Source organism: Euprymna scolopes, chromosome 32 (assembly GCF_053919585.1).
Source record: "Euprymna scolopes isolate OS-2025 chromosome 32, ASM5391958v1, whole genome shotgun sequence".
Classification (NCBI taxonomy): domain Eukaryota; kingdom Metazoa; phylum Mollusca; class Cephalopoda; order Sepiida; family Sepiolidae; genus Euprymna; species Euprymna scolopes.
Window position 1 is genome coordinate 96319646 of NC_136513.1, and position 18603 is coordinate 96338248.

The window sequence follows — 18603 nt, forward strand, 5'->3', positions numbered from 1 at the left end:
TATATATATATATATATATATATGACTGAACAAATCCCTAAACATTTTTATAAATCGGATAGGAGATAGTAAATTTGTAGCTAAACACTTTCAACTAAATCACACACGTACATTAAAGGTAAATTTTTCTTTAGGGTCTTTACATGTAATTGCTTAAAAAAAGTAAAATCACATTTTTATAGTGGAGGGGGGGTAGCTGAGCTTAGGCTTTAAATCTTCAAGAGACTGTTTCAAAATTGAAAACATCTGGTTAGTCTGACTTTGAGGCTGTAGAGTGTCTTCACTCTTTTTCTTTCCCGTTTTGTTTTTGTTGGAGATGGGGCATCCTACTGAATGCCAGGCATTCTTTATTTAAAAGATATTTTTAGTATTTTAACCCTCTCTAAAAATGCAATTGTTTGTAGTTCTCTTGCACTTGGTTCATTGGGTATGTTCACTATCAGTTAATAAACATATAGGATGATCAGGCATGTGGAAAACGTTTGGATGAGTTTTCATCCGGAAAGAAATGGTAGGCATTCTAGTTCTCTCTGTATATATGTATGTGTATGTGTATATATGTGTACGTATGTATGTGTATATGTGTACGTGTATGTATGTATATATGTATGTATATATGATGATGATCGTCATCATATATGTATATGTATGTGTATATGTGTACGTGTATGTATGTATATATGTATGTATATATGATGATGATCGTCATCATATATGTATGTGTATGTGTATATGTGTACGTGTATGTATGTATATATGTATGTATATATGATGATGATCGTCATCATATATGTATATGTATGTGTATATGTGTACGTGTATGTATGTATATATGTATGTATATATGATGATGATCGTCATCATATATGTATGTGTATGTGTATATGTGTACGTGTATGTATGTATATATGTATGTATATATGATGATGATCGTCATCATATATGTATATGTATGTGTATATGTGTACGTGTATGTATGTATATATGTATGTATATATGATGATGATCGTCATCATATATGTATATGTATGTGTATATGTGTACGTGTATGTATGTATATATGTATGTATATATGATGATGATCGTCATCATATATGTATATGTATGTGTATATGTGTACGTGTATGTATGTATATATGTATGTATATATGATGATGATCGTCATCATATATGTATATGTATGTGTATATGTGTACGTGTATGTATGTATATATGTATGTATATATGATGATGATCGTCATCATATATGTATATGTATGTGTATATGTGTACGTGTATGTATGTATATATGTATGTATATATGATGATGATCGTCATCATATATGTATATGTATGTGTATATGTGTACGTGTATGTATGTATATATGTATGTATATATGATGATGATCGTCATCATATATGTATATGTATGTGTATATGTGTACGTGTATGTATGTATATATGTATGTATATATGATGATGATCGTCATCATATATGTATATGTATGTGTATATGTGTACGTGTATGTATGTATATATGTATGTATATATGATGATGATCGTCATCATATATGTATATGTATGTGTATATGTGTACGTGTATGTATGTATATATGTATGTATATATGATGATGATCGTCATCATATATGTATATGTATGTGTATATGTGTACGTGTATGTATGTATATATGTATGTATATATGATGATGATCGTCATCATATATGTATATGTATGTGTATATGTGTACGTGTATGTATGTATATATGTATGTATATATGATGATGATCGTCATCATATATGTATATGTATGTGTATATGTGTACGTGTATGTATGTATATATGTATGTATATATGATGATGATCGTCATCATATATGTATATGTATGTGTATATGTGTACGTGTATGTATGTATATATGTATGTATATATGATGATGATCGTCATCATATATGTATATGTATGTGTATATGTGTACGTGTATGTATGTATATATGTATGTATATATGATGATGATCGTCATCATATATGTATATGTATGTGTGTACGTGTATGTATGTATATATGTATGTATATATGATGATGATCGTCATCATATATGTATATGTATGTGTATATGTGTACGTGTATGTATGTATATATGTATGTATATATGATGATGATCGTCATCATATATGTATGTGTATGTGTATATGTGTACGTGTATGTATGTATATATGTATGTATATATGATGATGATCGTCATCATATATGTATATGTATGTGTATATGTGTACGTGTATGTATGTATATATGTATGTATATATGATGATGATCGTCATCATATATGTATGTGTATGTGTATATGTGTACGTGTATGTATGTATATATGTATGTATATATGATGATGATCGTCATCATATATGTATATGTATGTGTATATGTGTACGTGTATGTATGTATATATGTATGTATATATGATGATGATCGTCATCATATATGTATATGTATGTGTATATGTGTACGTGTATGTATGTATATATGTATGTATATATGATGATGATCGTCATCATATATGTATATGTATGTGTATATGTGTACGTGTATGTATGTATATATGTATGTATATATGATGATGATCGTCATCATATATGTATATGTATGTGTATATGTGTACGTGTATGTATGTATATATGTATGTATATATGATGATGATCGTCATCATATATGTATATGTATGTGTATATGTGTACGTGTATGTATGTATATATGTATGTATATATGATGATGATCGTCATCATATATGTATATGTATGTGTATATGTGTACGTGTATGTATGTATATATGTATGTATATATGATGATGATCGTCATCATATATGTATATGTATGTGTGTACGTGTATGTATGTATATATGTATGTATATATGATGATGATCGTCATCATATATGTATATGTATGTGTATATGTGTACGTGTATGTATGTATATATGTATGTATATATGATGATGATCGTCATCATATATGTATGTGTATGTGTATATGTGTACGTGTATGTATGTATATATGTATGTATATATGATGATGATCGTCATCATATATGTATATGTATGTGTATATGTGTACGTGTATGTATGTATATATGTATGTATATATGATGATGATCGTCATCATATATGTATATGTATGTGTATATGTGTACGTGTATGTATGTATATATGTATGTATATATGATGATGATCGTCATCATATATGTATATGTATGTGTATATGTGTACGTGTATGTATGTATATATGTATGTATATATGATGATGATCGTCATCATATATGTATATGTATGTGTATATGTGTACGTGTATGTATGTATATATGTATGTATATATGATGATGATCGTCATCATATATGTATATGTATGTGTATATGTGTACGTGTATGTATATATGTATGTATATATGATGATGATCGTCATCATATATGTATATGTATGTGTATATGTGTACGTGTATGTATGTATATATGTATGTATATATGATGATGATCGTCATCATATATGTATATGTATGTGTATATGTGTACGTGTATGTATGTATATATGTATGTATATATGATGATGATCGTCATCATATATGTATGTGTATGTATGTATGTTTACGTGTATGTATGTATATATGTATGTGTACGTGTGTATATGTATGTGTATATATGTATGTGTACGTGTACATATGGATGTATTAAAAAGAGAAAAATCTGTTATAGATCAAATCAAAAATAGATCACAAATGCAATTACGTAGTTAGTTTTAAATTAACTGAATAATAATAATGGCTGAATCTGGTTGCAAAAAAAAAAAAAAATGATGACGACAAAGTGTATTTATGAAAATATGTTGTCAAGCCGGTGTCTGTCAGTTTTTAATGACCAGATAAAGATTAAATCTATTTGCGAACCTTTTTTTTAACTACTGAGTCACCGTTTATCAAGACTAAGAGTTACTTGAGGATAAGGGTTAATAACATCTATTACTCCCTCACCTTAGCCCCTTCACCTTCTCTAAATGACAAATTGGTTACAAAGTGTAGTTCCTGTTCAGGTACTGCACTTCAATATTTTTGTTCTATTAGTGGCCTGGCAAGGCCACAGGGGAGACAACCGAAGCAACAAAATTTAAGCCAGCCTACCAGGACACTATATATACAAATGTAGGGAAATTTATTCGTTTGAAAATATAGATTCTTTTTTACCAATTGTCATAACATTTTAACCATAGAATAGTATTATAATCTTCAAAAAGTCTGCAAATTTTCATGTAGTTTTGTCCCATAGAACCAAAGATATGAGTATTTCAATATTCAATTCGGCTACCAGTGTATATATATATATATATATATATATATATATATATATACCACCTAAGTTCCAAATCTCAGCGACTATGGATCAGAATTTAGCAAATGAAGGCTTGTTGGAAAGGTAATGACCTGAATTGTGTAGTGGGCTATGTAGAATTTGCCTTTAAGATCGCACATTAAGGGAATCGGCCATCATCCAGAGCTTATTTTTGGCATTTTTTTTTACAGCCATAAAACGTTTCAATCATAGTCATTTGTCTTCTAGTTTTGCATATGAATTACATGATATCTGATATTTCCCCAAAACCTCTGGCCTTGATGGAGTGATGGAGGGGAGACTAAAGCCTGCTATGGTTTCAAATGATCTGAAATAACAGCAAGGGGAGACTTGATTCCAAATATTTCTCATATGTTATATTTCCCCTCTTTGATTTTCATACATAAAGTAAATTTTACAGTGCTAAGGATTATTTGATACTGGAGATATTCACAATCGTACCATATTTCCAAGAGGTTTTGGGAATATATATACATGTATCTTTTGTATGAATCTTGAGTTCCAGTGAGATCTGCAATGATTTATATTTTTATCTCCACTTTTGCACAATCACGAGCTTGGTCCAAGTGAAGTTTGGTTTTACAAAGATTTTTGCAGTGTCTCTCTTGTCATCAGTATTGAATAGTCAGATAAAAATTGTGCCTATTTATTGGTGAGCCTTTTTTTTTTTTTTTTAATTGTTCAGTCACCATTTAGCAAGGCAAAGAGTTACTCGAGGATGAGGGTTAATGACGTCTATTATTCCCTATCTTTAATTCTCACCATCTTTAAATCTAACTCAGTTTGTCAGAAATCTAACTTAAAATTGTCAGATTAGCTTTTTGTCTTCTAGGATCTGCATTGATGGATAGTTTTCTTCACTTGGCACGATCACAGGCTTAGTCCAGGTGAAGACGGGTTTTACAGACATCATTATGCAGGGTATCTACCCATCTCATTATCAACTTTCCTCTCGGTCGCTTCCCAGCAACTTCAAAATTCAAAGACGAGTTTTATATTTTCATTTTTCGTTTTTTTTTAAATTTAAAAAATTTTTTTTTTTTTTAATTATTTTTGTGTTTATTTTCAAATAATAATGGGTAATTTGCATGAAATCACTTATGCAAATTGCCCTAAAAAGTCTCGTTAAGAATATTTCCAACACACTCCCTCAATGAAGATTGCAATATATTTATTGCAATTCAATTGAAGAGTTATTTTATTGGTAAAGTTTATTCGTTTTTTCTTTTTTCTTTTTTTTTTTTTTTTTTAATGAAAAAGTGCATTTATGTATTTTGAAAAGGTTGAATTTGTTTATTGGTTTATAAACTATTTTCCTTTTTAGTAAAGTATTTTAGTTTGGTTCATTTTATTTATTTTTTGGGCGGGGGCGGGGAGACTTATTTTAAATATTTTATACATATATTTTCTAACCCTAATCCGACAAGCAGCTAAATCCCACCCTACACAGTAGAGATCCCTAGAGCAAGAAGGCCTTCTACCCTAATAGTTTCTTCCCCAGAACTGCTAGACTTTGGAACTCCCTTCCGGGATTCTGCTTTCCCAGCTGTACTGACATGCAGAAGTTCCAATGTAATGTGAACAGACATCTTGCTGCTCATCTCCCTAGATAGTACCCCTGCAACTTATGTCCCCGATAGTAGCTTCCTACATCAAAGTGGCACTGTGCTTTGTTTGGTTAGAAAATGTAAATTATCCTTCATCATTTGAAGAAATTTAGCACTGGTTTTGCGTTTAGGTCTAGTTCTTTAATGCTATTATTACTTTTTATTATTTGAAGTGTTTGATCCTTAAGTCCTTCACTAGAATCATTCTCAAAACGCTTATCGGTAGACACTTACATTCGAGGATTACCTTGGGGTCATGATATTTCTATTGCTTTATAAACTCTCCGTTCCCACCTGTTTCGGAATGGTTGAATTTGATTTCGTATATTGCAACATTTATTTAGAGCGTTCAAACGACATTTATTTAGAGTGTTCAAACAACATTTATTTAGAGCGTTCAAACAACATTCATTTAGAGCGTTCAAACAACATTTATTTAGAGCGTTCAAACAACATTTATTTAGAGCGTTCAAACAACATTTATTTAGAGCGTTCAAACAACATTTATTTAGAGCGTTCAAACAACATTTATTTAGAGCGTTCAAACAACATTTATTTAGAGCGTTCAAACAACATTTATTTAGAGCGTTCAAACAACATTTATTTAGAGCGTTCAAACAACATTTATTTAGAGCGTTCAAACAACATTTATTTAGAGCGTTCAAACAACATTTATTTAGAGCGTTCAAACAACATTTATTTAGAGCGTTCAAACAACATTTATTTAGAGCGTTCAAACAACATTTATTTAGAGCGTTCAAACAACATTTATTTAGAGCGTTCAAACAACATTTATTTAGAGCGTTCAAACAACATTTATTTAGAGCGTTCAAACAACATTTATTTAGAGCGTTCAAACAACATTTATTTAGAGTGTTCAAACAACAGTTAGTATATTGTAACAACATTTAGTTTATTGTTACAAAATTTATTTAGTATGCCTTTGAATTTCAAAATTCCATTAGAGTCCAAGAATAAATTGAAATTAGAGACCAAAGAAGGGATATTTATATTACTTTTGTCTAGGTGCAAATCCGAGACGTTTTTCATGAGGACATAACTTCGTACATTACTTCAAAGGAAAATAAATGAATAAAATAAGAGTCGTTTACATGTGAGCATGTTTAGAAGTAGAAATTGATTAAAATTACTTTGTGTTGTGGTAAAAATTGACATGGTCATATCTACTGAGTAGGATTTTCCCTTCTGTGCTGTTCTCGAACTGTATAGCCCAGAGTCTAATACAAAGATTAAACATATGTTAAAATTAAGTTCTTGAAAAAAATGTACTATATTATGCGCACGTCATCGTAAGAAACGTTGCATTGTATTTTAAAGGCTTAATAACTACAGTTTTGATTGGGAGAAATTGTTCAGGACACAAAATTGCAACAATATAGTCAAGTATGTAACTTGAGCCAGTCTTGTGGGAAATTTGTCATTCGTTAATAAACAATTTTTTTTTTTTTTTGTAAGTAGAAATATTTTGTTAATTAAAGCCTTAAATTTTAATGTGATACTTTAAATCTAACAAATGCTCATCGTCGTACACATTTTATAAAACTTCAACGAAATCAGAGCGGAATCCTAGCGGAGTTTTTAGATTCAATATAGACTATGTATATGGTGCATTATAATGTTTTCTATATTAGAAGGAAACCCCAGTTTTTGTGAGTTCGCAGCCGCTGTCCCATTGACGTAATGTAGCATTCCTCTGCCGGTTCTACAAGTACTTTAATGGAGAATGCTCCGACGAACTGCAAGCACTTGTATCTCCTCGACGTGAATACCCTGACAAACCCGACAAGCAGCTAAATCCCACCACTTCACAGTTGAGATCTCTAGATGCAAGAGAGCCTTTTACTCCAGTAGTTTCTTCCCCAGAACCGCTAGACTTTGGACTTCCCTTCCGGGTTCCTGCTTCCCCAACTGTACTGACATGCAGAAGTTCAAGTGTAACGTGAACCGACATCTTGCTGCCTAACTTCCCACATAGTACTCCTGTAGATTGTGTCCCTGATAGTAGCCCCCTACATCAAAGTTGCAATGTGCCTTGTTTGGGGGTGGAAATGTTAAAAAAAAAAAAATATTACGAATTGTTTTGTAGCGATAAAAATATGCTAATCAGTGAGATTTTATTAACAAATAGTTTTGAAAAAACAGAATTTGCAATTAATCCTTATTTTAGTTTTCGTGAGTAGAAAATAGAACCAAATGTAATGCAATCGTTATTTTTATACAAAATGCAACTTAGATCCTGATTTAAGAAAATTTGCTGACGAAAAGACAAAGAAACTTGAGTTAGCACATTCTGTTAGAAAGTAATCCCTTTGTAGTAGGAAACCCTATTTTATAAAAATTATTTGTAAGGCTATGATCATCAAAACATAAGAATAAGCGAAGTAAATATTTAAAAAAAAAAAAAGAACACAAAAAAATCTCACGTTAAGGCAAACGAACGATGTTAAATGTAAAAATCGGAAAAAACAAAAAAGAAAACAGAAGAACGAACGTTAAAACTTCTTTAAAAAATCTGCAAATCCCCCCTCTCCCCACAAAAAAAACCCGCGAAAAATGGCTTCGGGAGATACCTGGCGTTGCCCGGGTGTTTTTGTGTGTGTATGTGTGTGTGTATGTGTGTGTGTGTGTGTGTGTGATCAGACGGGGGTGGGGTGTTAATGAAAACCTTAGAATAAGCGAAGTAAAAAAAAAAAACCCCAAAACAGAAAAACGAAACAGAAAAATAAACCCCCTCCAAAAAACACGTGAAAAATGGCTTAAATAACCCTGCTTCAATATTAAAATTTAAAAAATAGAAAAAACAAAGACATCTCACACCACGATTCAAACACAAAACGTTTAGATAATGAGGCCGCGCTCTAAGCAACTGAGCTAAGACGACGTCGCCGAAATTGTGGCGCTTTTTCAAATATTTAAAGTAAATCAGGTTACGACGTCATATGACGCATGCGTAGAAGCGAATTCGTCATGAGAGAAGGGTTTTTGCTGACCCCCCCCCCTCCCTGTAGAACAGTGATGATTTCAGGATGAAAAAAATTAACGTTTTTGGCCAATTTTTCGATTTGTCGGGCGAAGGTTGGAAGTTTAAAATGATACCGATCTGGCGAAAATCCGTGAACTGTGTGGAAAGTTTTTGCGAGACATAAAAACACACACACATACATACATACATACATACAAACATTTTCGCTTTTATATATATAGATGATTTACAAAGATACTGTTTACTCATTCTCTGTGTTTTGTATCTCGGCCCATCTAACGATTCCTTCCACAAAATATTTCTAATCCGACATGAAAAGCTCTGAAACAAAAGTAAATCAAATTCTGCCCAGTCTCAATCCGCTCGATGTTGTTTCACTGTCCACCTGATAAACGCATTAAACTTTATCCTCGAATGGACTTTGGGTCTTGATAAATGGTCATTCTTTAGTAAACAAAAAAATCTCAAGATATATGAAAACTATACATCTAGTGTTCCTGCCTGCCTAATATCATTTTTTTTTTTTTTTTTTTTTTTTTTGGCTCAACGCACACCTCTAAACACCCGGGCAACGCCAGACACCCAAGTTAGTCTATATATATAAAAAAAAACTAACTGTAGTTGATTGTTTAGGTCGAGATGCAGTTTATAAAGCCAAATAATGCGACCCTGTCGAAACGGCGATGACGTAGACATAATTAAATATTATATTCTCCAGAATTTTTAAATACAGGGCAGACTTTATTGTGTGGAGAAGCATTTCTCCTTCAGGCAATGTTTAAATGGCTTTAAAAAAAGAGCGAAAAAATGCGGTGTTTTGTGTTTTTTAGGCGTTAGAACTCTCTAATTGAAATAAACTGCTGTTTGGAGCTTTTATCCAATCAAGAGTCAATGTGTAAATACAATATTCACTGTCGCTGCTTGTTTCATGCAGAATGACTGACCGGACAACTATTCTTGTTTTTGAGATTTATAGAAAGAAATAAAACTGTACAAATTTACATTAACTTCAATTGTTAATTGATTTATCGGATTAATAATCCTTTTTAATAATCTCATTAATCCAAATGAGATTAAATGATAATTCGTTTAAAGTATGGTTTAACGAGGCTAATTTTAATAAATATATTGAGAGGAAAAACCAAAACAAAAAACAAATCAATTACAGGCTTATGAATCTAGAAAAGTAAAAACCAGAAAACAAAAATGTCCTCCACTACTAATTGCGAATGTGACCCCCCCCCTATCCCGTAGACGAAAATAGATGACTTATTTTTGGCATTGGATGTCGTAAACTTATTTTTCGAATTGGATGTCATAAACTTATTTTTTGGCATTGGATGTCGTAAACCGTTCTGGGTTTTTTTCCCCCTTGTGTGTGTGTTTTTTTTTACATTTTGGCCTCAATAAGTTTTCCTCGTTTGATTCAAAACGGACATTATAAAAGCATCTTTTAAAATAAAAAAAATCTCTCAAATACATAATCCAGAGATAACGATCTTTAATATGGAGAACTAGAGTTTTTTTTTTTTTTTATAGTAGAAGACTAGGAACCTCCAACCGATTGTGAAGAACGGAGCATAAAATCGGTGACGTCAGCACTTGTGTTAACTATATTAAATTTTTTATTAAGTCTGGAACAGCAGAAGCGACTTAATTCTTTTAAAAACCTTTTAATTTTCTTTTTCAAACTGCAATTAATAATTAATCTTTGTTATAATTTTGTTAGATTTACGCAGTCAAGTTTGTTTTGGTTTAGTTTCCTAACATGTCTGTCCCCATAAAAAATGATGTCCATATGAAAGCAATTGTCTGATATAAGGTTTCCATCGCATTGATCAAAAGCTGATTGCTTTCTGGATGTTCCGGCGCGAAAGCTGAGAACACACCGTTTGAATTTAGTTTCACTTTATTTATACTAAAAAGCAGGACAAACAGGGGACACAGCGAAATAGAGCAATTTTTATAAAAGTCGATGTAAATAAATCTACACCTGACACGCGTTCCCAAATTCTAGATATTATTATCTAGGGGATATATAAACACTTCTAAGCGATAGTAATCCTCCCTTCCCCGAGAATGGCGGCGAAAAAAGCCTTTGCGAGACATACATAAAATGATCACACACATTTTGCCTTTTATATATATAGATTGTTCCAAAACCACTGAATCCCAATGATCAATGAAATTGCGTTTTTGTTGTTTTTATTTATTTTTTTCAATGGAAAAGTTTTCTTATAAAAAAATAAAATGTTTCCATTTCATTTGCAACAAGATCAGGCTGTCTGAAGATATCAGTTTCCTGGCCTAAAATGCACCAAACATTGATATCATTTTTTTCCCCCTTTCTCTTTGCAAAACTCAATCATGTTCTGCAAAGTCAAAAACAACTATTTACCTCTGCAAAACATATGTTGGGAAACAAAACAACCAAACCAAACACTGTGAATAAATATTTGAAAATATAGACAACTTGAAGCATAAAAACTTTTTCCAGAATTAAATGACCTAAAAAGAGTTATTATGTTGCAAAACGCCTTACATCTTTATTTAAAAAAACCCCAAAAAATCTTGAACAAAAATTGTTAAAAAAAATCTTTAAGATCTTTGATTATCTTCTTATTGTATGAATCCAAAGCTTCTATTGTTGGCATTGGTTTCTCTGATATTTTTCTAGTCAGAATTCTTTTGAGAAAAACATTGGGGATTATGGGAAGGACCACATGAAGGTTGCCAACATCCTAAGGAAAGTGATTTTTGTGGAACAATCTGGATTCGAATTTGGGACACTCAGGTCATCAGTCCGTGTCAACTATTATACCACCGAATACTTCTGCATTTACCAACCTGCGGTTTCCATAAAGTTTCTCGGGTGTGCTCGGCCACTGCCAAGAATAACTAGAAGCGGCCGATCGCTACGTTAAGCCGTTACGAGAAAATTATAATGATAAACAGGGAAAACATTGAAATTTTTTTTTTTTTTTTTACATAGGCATCACCACATTATCAAGGCCCAGAGGCCACTCAAGGATAAGGGTTAAAGAGTGTACAGTAGAAATTGGTCAATATAGTAATCATTAGTAATGAAAATTTGGTAAATTTGATAACTTATATGGAACGGCTCATCAAGAACTTATTTACTTTAGACTTGAACACAACCATATTGTAGTCAGCCGGAAAGCAGGAAAACGGAAGACAATTCCACAGGCGTGTAATTCTAAGAAAGAAGCTTTGTTCATGGAATCTACGTTTAGGTTTAGGCACAGATAAAGAGTGGGGGAAATTATTGATAGTGTTTACAGCTAGACGAGTGTTTCTTGTGAAAGTTTGGCGAGGGGGACCATAGATTGAAGCTCAGTTGAACACTTTCCATGAAAATAACGATACATCAGAGACAAACTCGCAACATCTCTTCTGTGAGATAGAGGTTGCAAGGAGGAGAAAAGGACATCTCCTACGAGGCTACGAAGTCTATTTTGAACTCTATCAAGGCAGGACAAGTCCTTTCTAGCAGCTCCTGCCCAGATGTGGCAACAGTATTCCATCCTTGGACGTACCTGGCTCTTATATAGATAGAGAATAGCATCAGCAGTGAGATATCTACCGGATCGATAGAAAGATCCCACCATTTTTCCAGCGGCCTTGGCAATAGATTTGATATACGTGTTCCATTTAAGATCAGGAGTAATGGTCAAGCCCAGAAGCTTGTCAAAACTTGAGGCCTCCTGAAGACGAGAGCCATTCATTTCAATTGATGCCAAATGTGGATTAGAATGTTGATGATGTAAAGAGAGAAGCTTGGTTTTAGATGCATTAAAAGTAACCAGCCACTCCTTTCCCCATTGTACTACGTGCTCAAGATCAGAGGAGAGAGAATTGGAGAGAACTTGGTCGTTTACTGTCTTAGATGTGGTACCATAAATGGTAGTGTCGTCAGCATAAATGTCTACAAATGATGTAAGGATATGATTTGGAAGATCATTAATGTAGATCAGGAAAAGAGTTGGGCCCAGGATGGATCCCTGAGGGACACTGGCATTAATACTGTGAGCTTCTGGTTTTTGCCCCTCAACTACTACTCTTATGAATCTATCAGAAAGAAATGATTTAATAATTGAGAAGACTTTTCCAGCTATACCATAGCTAGCGATCTTATGAAGTAAACCTTTATGCCATACCCTATCAAAGGCTTTATGTCAAGAGCAATTGCCCTAGAAAGATTGCCACCGTCGAGAGATTTGCTAATCCTATGCGATATAACTGTAAGGACATCTGCTGTAGATCTAGCAGAACGGAAACCATATTGAGTGTCACTAAGAAGGTTATTTTTGTTGAGATGGTTGATTACTTCTGTATTTAACACAGATTCTAGCAACTTACTCATGACGCACAGGAGACTTATTGGCCTGTACTGAGAGGGGGATGAGCGATCACCTGAATTCTTAAATACAGGGCATACTGATGAGATTTTCCAGGGAGATGGGAAACTATTCTCCTTAAGACAACGTTTAAACAGTTTTGTAAGTATGGGCGCTAGTTCAGGTTGAAGTTTTTTGAGTACTATAATTGGAATACCATCAGAGCCAGTTGCTTTACTCGAATCAAGGTTTTTGATTAGTTTCGCAACATCACGTACAGATATACGTATATCACATAGCGTGTTTTCTGATACAGGAGGAAATATTGGGGGTTGGCGGTCTTGGTCGCAAAGGGTAGAATTAGCTGCAAAGTTCTTGACAAAGAGTTTGGCTTTGTCTGATGCTGACGAGATTACCTCAGGTCCATTGATGATAGTTGGGATGGAGCACACGCTTCTGTTCAGAATTCTGTTTGCTATTTGCCAAAACTGGTGGGAACCAAGCCGCTGCTCAGCTACTTTGGACTTAACAGATTGAGCATACAACTCTCTTGCGTTCCTTATTACTTTCTTACAATGGTTGCTGGCAGTCCTGAAAACGGCTTTAGTTTCCATACATCTATTACGTTTGAAGCAGTGGAAAAAGTGATTTCTGTGCGCAATGGCAGCAGCACATTCTGGAGAGAACCATGGCTGGCTGTTAGGTTTTTGCTGAAACTTTTTAGAGGGTATGAAATGGTCAATACCTACAATTAACCATTCAGTCAGGTCTAATACTATAGAGGACACTCCTTTTTAAACATGGAATGCAGAGGTAGATCAGATATAAATGTACGGAAGCTATCCCAGTCAGCCTTAGTGTATCGATATACTGTACGATGAAGAGGTACGTCTGGGGACTTATTACATTTCATTTTTATCTTAATTGATACAACAGAGTGGTCGGAAGATCCAAAAGGCGACAGAACAGAAACTGAACATAGTTCATGGCAAGTTGTGAGAAAAAGGTCTAGTAGGCTCGCATACTGGCCGTCATTATCGGGCACATGGGTAGGTTCCTGAACTGAAATACAATAAACGACAAACATGTATCCAACCCAACCGTAACCCTAAAATTAATTTTTTTATTTCTTTCAATTTATTAAAAAATTTCCTTTATAAATTCGTATTAGCTAAAAAAAAAAAAAAAAAAAAAAAAAGTGCATTTATTAAAAACTGAGGAACGTTTGGCCGGCCTTTTTCAGTTATTTCCATCAGCTGCTGAGCGAGTCCAAGCCAACTTTATGGAAATCGTGGATCGGTTTCTAAGGACACCAGTGTGTTATTCTCTCTGGCTATACCCAATGAACTAAGGTTAGGTTCAATTACTCTCATCCCCTCCTTGTTAAGAATGGCTTTAAAGAATTTTTCATATCATGGAATCAAATGGTTTGGAAATAGGGGATCATTTCAGGAAGGCCTTTATTTTGATGAGTTTCTGTTACTGACTTTCACTTTAGTTTGGTAAATGCAGAAGCATCGACCAACGTTACCTTCCAAAATTCTTGATAAAAAGAAAAGAAAAATCTAAAAAAAGTTTTTTTTTTTTTTACTTTGCCACCCTAAAGTAAAATAAGTAAAAGTAAAAAAGTAAGTATAACTAAGTAAAAAAAGAGAATACGCAGATTAAGATGTTTCTGATTCTCTGTTCTGATTTGGAACAAGTGGGTGAAAAAAGTTGCTTTTTAGTTTTAACACGTCTAAAAAGCTCTCTTTTCACCAACAATGCTCAGGTCCTTGTTTAACTCCAGTTGAAATGAATAGCCATCTTCCTGAAGAATGCCCTTATTTTGATAAGTTCCTGCGACTGACTTTCACTCTAGATCAAAGATAGAAAACTTATATCCAATTGGCTGCTAAGGGCACTAAAAAGACGGATCATTCGATCTGCAGTTTTCTACGTATCTAATACGGGTTGCTCACTTTGCCTGGGCACATCATAATCACATTGACACACCAGTTCTCATTAAATCATTGAATTTAAGCAATGATAAACCTGGCTAATACCAGATGGGTGACTATTTGGGAATATTAGACACTGTATAGGGTAGCGAGACAGCACTACTATCAAAGGAAAAAATTAGGCGCCTCCTTCCTTCCACTAATCTGTGGGAGGCTTTTGAGCAAGTTCAAGAACTCACTTCAGCACCCCGATCAGAATAATGTGAGGTCATGGAAAGCAGGTGACTGATATAACACGGAAGTATTACAATCAAGCAGGAATAATTCTGTTCATTTTTTCGTATCTCGTTGTACTGGGCAGAAGATTCCTTTGAATTCAATGGTCAAGACAATCACCCAGTATGGGAACTGCTCGGACAGAAAGAAACTGCAACCTACTGTCTGTACAGCTGTAAAGAAAGCTGTGACAATACATCACTTTATAGAAATGGCACGAATGGGGTTGTGAATGATGAGCAACAATGAATTCATGAATCTCTCGAGGGAGAGAAATAGATGATGAGTCATAGCCATTAATGCCTGTACTAGGAAGGACACCATTTGAATGACTGTACCTTGCCTTGACACAGTACAAAATCGACTTCACAATCTAGTGGAAATTATCTCTTCTGTTTTTTACAGTTCCTTAGATTTGTAGGGGAACAAAATTAAAATGAAGCTGATTGAACTGAATGACTCTCTTCTTGAGTTTCTTTGTTTACATAAATTTCTGGGACTGACTTTCACTCTAGTCCGAAAAATCGTAGGATGCTGATAAACGAATTTTATTTTATTTTTTTTTTTTTAAACACTAACGCCAGTGAATCACACTGTCAGCTATCTGTGATTAATGTTGTGCACATAAATTTAGTGGAATTTTTTTTTTGTAAGCTGCTGGGTGTGCACCACAGTTGGCAAAATAGGGTGAGTTCCACATGCGTACCCTCCTAGGTTAGTGTAAGTCACAAAGTAATGTATTTTTTATTTATTTGTATTCTAGAAGTGCTGCGTTTTCGATACCCTTGGTTGATCAAAGCAATATGATTTCGCCGTTGGAAGGGACAGGATTACCTAGCATTACTAGGAAAAAATTTTTTTTAAACTTTCAAAACTCCTCTATTTCTTCTTATGACTTCCCCCCCTCTCTCTCTCTACTTCTCTTTCTCAGTTCCCTTCATCTCTCTCTCTCTCTCTACTTCTCTTTCTCAGTTCCCTTCATCTCCCTCTCTCTCTACTTCTCTTTCTCAGTTCCCTTCATCTCTCTCTCTCTACTTCTCTTTCTCAGTTCCCTTCATCTCCCTCTCTCTCTACTTCTCTTTCTCAGTTCCCTTCATCTCTCTCTCTCTCTCTCTCTCTCTCTCTCTCTCTCTCTGCGGCTACTCCCACACTGTTTCTCATTCCCAGGATTATTATATTTGTGATTAATGTGTTGTTTTTTTAGCCCACTTTCAAAGATGTGGTATGAGTACTCCGTGTAAAGAAGCATGGTGACACTATAGAGATTTTGCATATTTTGCAGCAGACTTGGCGGTATCTTCTATCGACTTATTCCAATTCGTGCAACCTAAAAATATTAGGCTAAAAAATTTATCAAATATTAAATTATGTATTTAGTGCATAAATTAATATTTTCATAGATATTGAATGAATTTAGTGAATAAATTAATATTTTCATAGATATTGAATGAATTTAGTGAATAAATTATTATTTTCATAGATATTGAATGAATTTAGTGAATAAATTATTTTTTTCATAGATATTGAATGGATTTAGTGAATAAATTATTTTCATAGATATTGAATGAATTTAGTGAATAAATTAATATTTTCATAGATATTGAATGAATTTAGTGAATAAATTAATATTTTCATAGATATTGAATGAATTTAGTGAATAAATTAATATTTTCATAGATATTGAATGAATTTAGTGAATAAATTAATATTTTCATAGATATTGAATGGATTTAGTGAATAAATTAATATTTTCATAGATATTGAATGGATTTAGTGAATAAATTAATATTTTCATAGATATTGAATGAATTTAGTGAATAAATTAATATTTTCATAGATATTGAATGGATTTAGTGAATAAATTAATATTTTCATAGATATTGAATGGATTTAGTGAATAAATTAATATTTTCATAGATATTGAATGAATTTAGTGAATAAATTAATATTTTCTTAGACATTCAATGAATTTAGCGAATAATTAATATTTTCATAGGCATTGATTGAATCTCTTTTCTTTATTATAGATTATAAAACCTATGATTCCCGCCCGGCGGGAGGAGGGCGAGGTGGAAGTGAATATTCCAGTTTTGAGGTGGACCATTTGGCAACATTCTCTGCAAACCAGTCTGGTAAGTAAATCCAAAATAGAGAGAAATAGAAAAAAAAAGGGGGGGGGGGGAATTCTTGTGTCATTAAACTTGTCTTTTATTTTTCATTGTTTCTCCTTCTCCTTCCCCATGATTATTCCTTGTGATAATTTTCTTATTTGATGTCCGTTTTAATGAAGCGGTGGTCATCAACACGAAGACTAAGACGCAAAACTATTTTTGATTTATGAATTTTCACATCATAAAATACACACGGATCGAAATATGCTTTTCTTCATATACTGTGAATTAAAACAATAATGACACAGCCATCTGCTTTTCTGTTCTTTTTATGGAAGTTACTCCAGACAAGGCATGAAGCCACTAGATGTAAGGAGCTAAAAATATATATTTATATATATATATATTACTAGCAGGACCTGTATAAATTCCAAAACGGCATCTTTTATATGTAATATATTGCTTGCTGGGCGTTAAGTGGACGTTCAGCGTGAATAGAACCCTGCAATATTATCGTATCCCTTTTGTTAAAACTGTAAAAGTATTTATCTAAGTAATGTAGTTAATGTAGTGTCAGAATATATATGGTTAGTACAGTTTATCTCCAATATCCTTATAGGAGTCTGTAACATATTTCCATTGTATGGACGTCCAGTGCGAATGGAAAACCTACAATATGATTATACCATCTTTAAACAGAACGGATACTATCTTTGGATCCTAGCCAGAAGACCAAGAAGCTCATATTTTAGTTTAATGTACATCCTAAAAGCAACATCATTTAAAAAAATTTTTTTTTATTTATTCTTATTTTTTTACATTGCGTCTTTGGTGATCGGGAGATCCTATTTATTAAAAAGGAGGATAGAAAGTGACAACACACGACAAAAATCAAATTAGCGTATCTATATATCGATATACTAATTTTTAATGTTTGTAG

At 33.1% G+C, this 18603-nt stretch overlaps 1 protein-coding gene across 3 annotated transcripts in view; it reads left to right on the forward strand.

Moving 5' to 3' along the window:
- The window catches only part of LOC145256514 (epidermal growth factor receptor kinase substrate 8-like), a 258101-nt gene that overhangs the window by 175242 nt on the left and 64256 nt on the right, over positions 1–18603 (forward strand). For all 3 annotated transcript variants that reach the window (XM_080115500.1, XM_080115501.1, XM_080115502.1), the window contains one exon: positions 17580–17684. In XM_080115500.1, coding sequence (XP_079971626.1) covers positions 17580–17684 — 105 coding nt within the window. The remainder of the gene's footprint in view (positions 1–17579; positions 17685–18603) is intronic.